The sequence below is a fragment of the Parasteatoda tepidariorum genome, chromosome 4, assembly GCF_982258835.1.
Source record: "Parasteatoda tepidariorum strain Cologne lab strain chromosome 4, Ptep-v5.0, whole genome shotgun sequence".
In the NCBI taxonomy this organism is placed as follows: domain Eukaryota; kingdom Metazoa; phylum Arthropoda; class Arachnida; order Araneae; family Theridiidae; genus Parasteatoda; species Parasteatoda tepidariorum.
In genome coordinates this window covers 10,907,753-10,914,078 of record NC_141758.1, presented here as the reverse complement: position 1 = coordinate 10,914,078, position 6,326 = coordinate 10,907,753, and the positions used below count along the sequence as shown (strand labels likewise).

The window sequence follows — 6,326 nt, the reverse complement described above, 5'->3', positions numbered from 1 at the left end:
ACTGGACACTCCAACCCCCTAATTTGGTCTTCCTCTAATTACGACCTAGATGACCCTAAGTGCAGGAGACGACCTAAGGCCATTCTCCATCACTATAAAAATCTTCAAGACATCGTTTGAGTCGCATTTTTGATTTTGCTATCCCCCTGACTGGCTCCTCATCTCCTCTATCATCATTACCCTTTTTCCACCTTCTTGGGTAGGCCCAATCCTTTGCGGAATTGCTGCGGCTCATTTTGATTCAATTTACAAATTCAACTACTAACAATGCTAATCACTAACTGCTTATTTGTCAATAGTTACAAATTAAAAATGAATAATAATTAATAATAATTAATTTAAAGAACTTATGACTTTATCTGTTTGCTTACGTTTTTACCTGTTCGTGTTATCCCTGTTCTATTTTTTTTACCACAATATTATTTAGCTACCTAACATTAAGTTTACTAACCCAAATAATTTTAATATCAATGGCCTTTGATTCAGTTTGCAATCATATAATTTACGGAGGTGGCCTTTTTGGCCAGGTACTCCGGTGCACCAAGTATTAGTTTCCTCAGTTACTATTGAAAGTGGATTCCGAGAATGATTATACTTAAATTTTCAACAAGAACAATTTGAAATGTATCTCATAGTCATATTAAATAAGTAACAAAAAAATAAAATTTCTACCGCTTTTTACATTTTAATTCCCTGTGACGTAAATGTGTATCTTTTGTAAGGAACACGACTTCAGCGTGGTTAAAAGTACCTGTGAATTAAAAATAATTGTTTGTTATAGGAAAAAATCATATAGATTATTTTGTGCAGAACAAACTCATAATTTATGGTATCGAAAACGTATTTTCTACTTCCTCCTACCACTTTTTACGCAGCAGAGAAGTGGAAACTATAAGTAGGCACACAAATTAAATTTTCAAAAATTCTGGATAGAATTATATTATTAAATTGCTTAAAAACTGTTTCTGGGAGAGGAAAATTGATTGCGAATTTGAAATCAGATACGAAAGAATATCCAAAATTTCGGTTAATAACCTAATGCATTAGAAAATTTAAATAAAAAAAAATTGTAATTCATCATAGCGTGAATAAAACACCTTTTGTTTATCTGAAAACCATACATGTTTTTTCGCGAACAGAACTTTCAGATAGACATGCTTATCTACATTTGTGCTTAAAATTGAACAACTTTTTAATTGTTGAGAAGCAATTCAAGAGCGATACGAGAACAAAAGAAATTGTCAGATCTGAAAGAAGAATACTTATCAACCAATCTTCTGAACTCACGAAAAATCATTTTTATTATTAATTAAATTAACAATTTCTTTTAAAAAATAAGCTTTTTTTTACCGGATAATTTTTATTCGCTGTTTTAATCACTAAAACAATATTAAAAATATTATTAAGATTAAAATATATATTAAATTTTTTTTATTTTCTGAAACGGTAGTTTTTAAAATTTGAACTACCTCATTTCTATATGAACATTTGTCACGAAAAAGGAAGCAGTGTTTTATTTTATTTATTTAAAATTACATGTCTTAAAATGGTTTAATATTTCATATACCTTAAAGTACAGGGTAAACGAATTTCGTAACTGTGTATGAAATGTTACGATGAGCTTGAAAATTCATCCAGATATTGCAAAATATGCAAGAAGTAAAATTAAGCGAACTAGACTTTTGATCGCTCTCCTGACCATACTATTGGAACCATTTCTACAGAATTCGAAATTAACGGAAAAGAAATTTAATAAAAAATGCGTCGTTATATGATTGATTATGCTTCTTAAAATCAGTGAAATTTTATTCATTCACGGAAATTTTATTCATTACTAAATTTATTCTGAATGATTATTCATATGCAAATTTTGTCATTATTCATCATTCATTATGCAAATTTATGCAATTTTTTGAATAATGATGGACGAATAAATTCCTTAGGCATGACTAATTTTTCAGAATAAAATTTTGATTAACCAGCGAGAAATGCAAGCATTAAGTCATTTTCTTCAAGTTGCAAATCAATTACAAAATACAGTTATTGATTACAATTGTAATTAACTATAGATAAATCAACTTCTTGCAATGATCATGGTTACAAGTAATCACAGTAACAAATTACTATCATCTCTCATTACAATATCATCGCCATCTGTCACCGAACAACTTACAAGCGGAACACTAATAAATTAAGACCCAAAAACCTCTGGTGGACAGACACTCTCGTGACAATGAGGAAAAGAGGGAGACCACTCAGAAGAAAACTTCAAAAGAGTCCCGACGATTTAAGCCGTAATAGTAACAAAATATAATTTAAGAAGCACTTGGCCAAATATATAAAAATGCTCAGGCATAAAAAAAATAATGGAATAAAACGATACATTGATAGTTTCACCTCAAACTCGGCGTTTTGGCAAACCTTGCAAGATCTCAAAAGGTGTCAACGCAAGAAAACTAAATAACATATTTATCCTCAAGGAAGACGGCTCCAGAACGTGTAGCTATAAAGAATCAATCACTAATATACTTAACTACCATTTTCCCATGTTACAGGATGACACCACCCTGATTCATCTCAGAGGGAGGCATTGATGATCCCCTTTTTATTTATACTGATATCGAACTCGTCATCAGTAGAATCAAATCCAACAAGTCTCAGGGGCCGGATGGAATTCCAGCTAAGGTGTGCAGGAACTTATATTATTGTAACAAAGAACTGGTTCGGGTCTGTGCTCAACAAATGTTTACAACTGGGTTCTTTCCCAGAACTTTGGAAATCTGCATTCATCTGTTTGAAACCTAAACAAGGTATAGACCCTCGCTTCCCCCAGAGTAATCGTCCAATCTCACTGCTGTCTACCTGGGGTAAAATTCTAGATAAACTTATCACAGAAAGACTAATCTACTTCTCGGAAAGTAAAACCAATTTACACCAAAGCCAATTTGGCTTCAGTAGAGAAGGCGATGCTCTTAACTTTGTTGTCAATTATGTTACAAATGCAAAACAGCAGGGCAGACACACAGTAGGCGTTGCCATGGAAATCAAAAATGCATTCAACTCTGCAAAGTGGCATATTCTTAAACAAAAGCTTAATGGTCTCGGCGCTGGCAGTAATCTTTGACTTTTTAAACAATCGTCACGACTGTTTTAACTTTAATGGCACTTTTATTGAATCACCAACTGATGAAGGGGTACCCCAGGGTTCATCCCTGGGACCCATTCTGTTACTCATTCTTATTACTTCACTATTAGATAATTTCAATTTTAATGATAGCAATTTGCTAGCATTTGCCGATGACATCTTCTTGCTAATGAAACACTCCATCCTGTAGAGAATTGAGAGACTTGGTCCAGATATTATCCCTTACTATTTGGGCCAGGAGTCACAATCTTGCTTTTGCTCTTGAAAAAACAAAGCTAATCATTTTTCCGAAAGACGCCAAACACCTCGGAAGGCAAACATGTATTAAGATGGACGGGACTACAACTGCCCACACGAAATCGGTGAAAAACCTTAAATACCTTGAGTTGTTATGTTGAATAACACAGAGGACAATGCCGGAAAATAAAGTATTTATTAAAACATAATATGAGGAAATAATATATTACACACAGTGCAATGCAAAAGGAATACATCCGAAACAACCAACAATCAGTCAGCTTTTTCAACTAATATATGTCGATTTCCCCTATCGGAAAGCCGTTACATTAGATTACGCAACTCGCGCAACCTACCTGAGAGGGAGAGGAAAAATGGAATTTTATTTGAATATCAACAACACCTTGGTATATCACCCTCGGTTGAGTTGGGGCCCACACCTTGAGCAGCTTAATTCCGATGTCACAATATTCTATAACAAATTGAAACAATATAGCTGGGCCACTTGGGGTTCAAATTTTGTCTCATAATAAAATCAGCCATTTCACAATAATCTTGCCTTAAAAATATATACTTTCCTAATGCGTAAAAAATATCATATATATTATACTTTTTCCTGAACCTGGTTAAGACGCTGCATCTCCTGAGAACTAACACCCCATTAGCCTTCTTCCAATGCTTTAAAAAACTTTCGAAAAAGAAAGAAGGACAAAAAAGCGTTATTCAACATCGCTTTATGATTTAGCAAAGCTTTCCAACCCCCGCAAAACATTCCGAAACAACAATACGACTTCCGTACGCGCTTCTCTACTACAAAAGAAAATATCAACATATTATAATGCATCAGCAAGACAAATACAAATACGAAACTACACTACAGCTCATGCTTGACGTCACGAAGGCGTGAGATAGAGTGTAGCACAAGGGGACTTATAATCAAATTACTCCTTATGGTTAATCCTGATGATCTCCTACTAAGCCTAAACTCATATTTCGCTTATCGTCAATTCCGAATAGAGGCAATTGGCTGCCAATTTGGCTTCAGAGAAGGCAGATCGACTGAGTCGGCTGTAAAAACTGTAATTAGCGAGGCCAAAACAGCCAAAAAGAATAAAAATTGTAAACGGCAATACTATAAATCCCTAATATCGGTCGACATCAAGGGCGCCTTTGACTCCATACAGTGGACACACATAATACACAGATTAAATTCTATAAACTGTCCAACTCAGCTCACAAACATAATCAACAGTTACCTCTCACACAGGTCAGTTGAGTTCAACGGTGGTACCGATATAACTAAAATCGATATCTACAAGGGTTGTCCACAGGGCTCCTGCCTATAACCCCTACTATGGCTTATCATTGCGGATATCTTTTTATAACAGTTCAAACACGACCATGTTAAAACACAAGTCTTTGTAGATGACTTCAGCTTCATTGTCTCAGGCAAAACAAGTAAAAACCTAGAATCAAATGCTAATGAGGCAATGACACACTTCAGCAACTTTTGTAAGGCACAAAGCCTAAAACTGTCAATTAACAAGTGCGACTACATCGCTTTTAATAATTCTTTCAAGCTGAGACAACCAATAATCAAAATAGACGGTAACGCAATAAAATCAGTAAATCACATCAAATACCTAGGTATAGTATTGGATCATCATCTAAACTACCTAGAACACATTAAATCACTAAGAACAAGAGCCACAACACTACACAACAATCTCATAAAACTAGCCCCAAGAACCTGGGGCATTAATACTAAAATGCGCAGGCATTGGTACAAGACTGTAGTAGAAAAGGCCTTTACGTACGCTGCAGCAGCATGGGGTGCAGAACTAAATAAAACCACTATCAAAGAGCTGCACAAGGTGCAGCGGCCCCTACTAGTCAGAATAACAAGATCATTCAAAACAGCACCCACACCAGGTCTGAATGTTCTGGCAGGTTTACCGCCATTGCACCTGCAAATCCAAAAAGAAGCACTACTAGCTAACACACTAAGATTCAATCAAGAAAACACACAATACAACGTTAAAGCGGGTGATTATCAACAAAAGATAAAAACACATATGGTCCACCCGGCCCATAAGACTAGCCATAAATACACTAACCTACCAACAAGTACTAGAACTAGCAAAACAACGACGGTACAAATCTATACCGATGGCTCCAAAACAGACAATGGCGTGGGAGCTGCATTCTGTGTTTACCACAACAACCAACATACAGATACATACAAGTTTACGCTAAAACAAGAAAACACAGTGTTTCAAGCAGAGGTTTTAGTCATCAAAGAAGCCATGAATTGGTTAGAGACACACAGCTGCAGAGATGCAACAATTTTCACAGACAGTCAACACGCTATTAGAAAAACGAAGCAAAAAGACCCACACGTGGCAACAACACAAAGACAACTAGAACACCTAGTCAGAAAATGCAACACACAAATACACTGGGTGGCAGCGCACACTGGTAACATAGGCAATGAAGCAGCGGATTCAGCGGCTAAAGACGCAGCAGCAGGTCACGGGATTCCCAGCGGTGTTCTGCTTCCACCATCGAGCCTTAGAAATAAACTTAAAAACATCACACAAAAACTTTGGCAAGCATACTGGGACGAAAATAATGAAAAATGTTATACAACAAAATCATACTATCCTAAAGTAGATACAGACCGAGTCATAGGCCATCCAGCAGCAACACAATTTCTTACAGGACATGACTAATTCCCCTCATTCTTACACAGGATGCAGCGAATAAACACAGACACATGCCCATGCGAAGACACAGGTACCCCAAGTCACTACCTACATGACTGCCCACTAACTGAATCGTACCACCTCAAAAAACCCAATGAACAAGGCAGAACGATATTTGCAGACAGTTTCAAAAACAAGCATATTATGCAAAAACTAATAAATATTCTAGCCATAACCAG

At 35.9% G+C, this 6,326-nt stretch overlaps 1 protein-coding gene across 1 annotated transcript; it reads left to right on the top strand.

Moving 5' to 3' along the window:
- Positions 1 to 5,151: 5,151 nt before the first annotated feature.
- Positions 5,152 to 6,114, top strand: LOC107444794 (uncharacterized). Its single transcript, XM_016059017.2, has one exon. The coding sequence runs from the start codon at positions 5,152 to 5,154 to the stop codon at positions 6,112 to 6,114; it is 963 nt and encodes a 320-aa protein (XP_015914503.2).
- The last annotated feature ends 212 nt before the right edge of the window (positions 6,115 to 6,326 follow it).

What these genes read in the sequence shown, in the direction of transcription:
- LOC107444794 (XM_016059017.2), top strand. Translation starts at nt 5,152, where the DNA reads ATGCGCAGGCATTGGTACAAGACTGTAGTAGAAAAGGCCTTTACGTAC.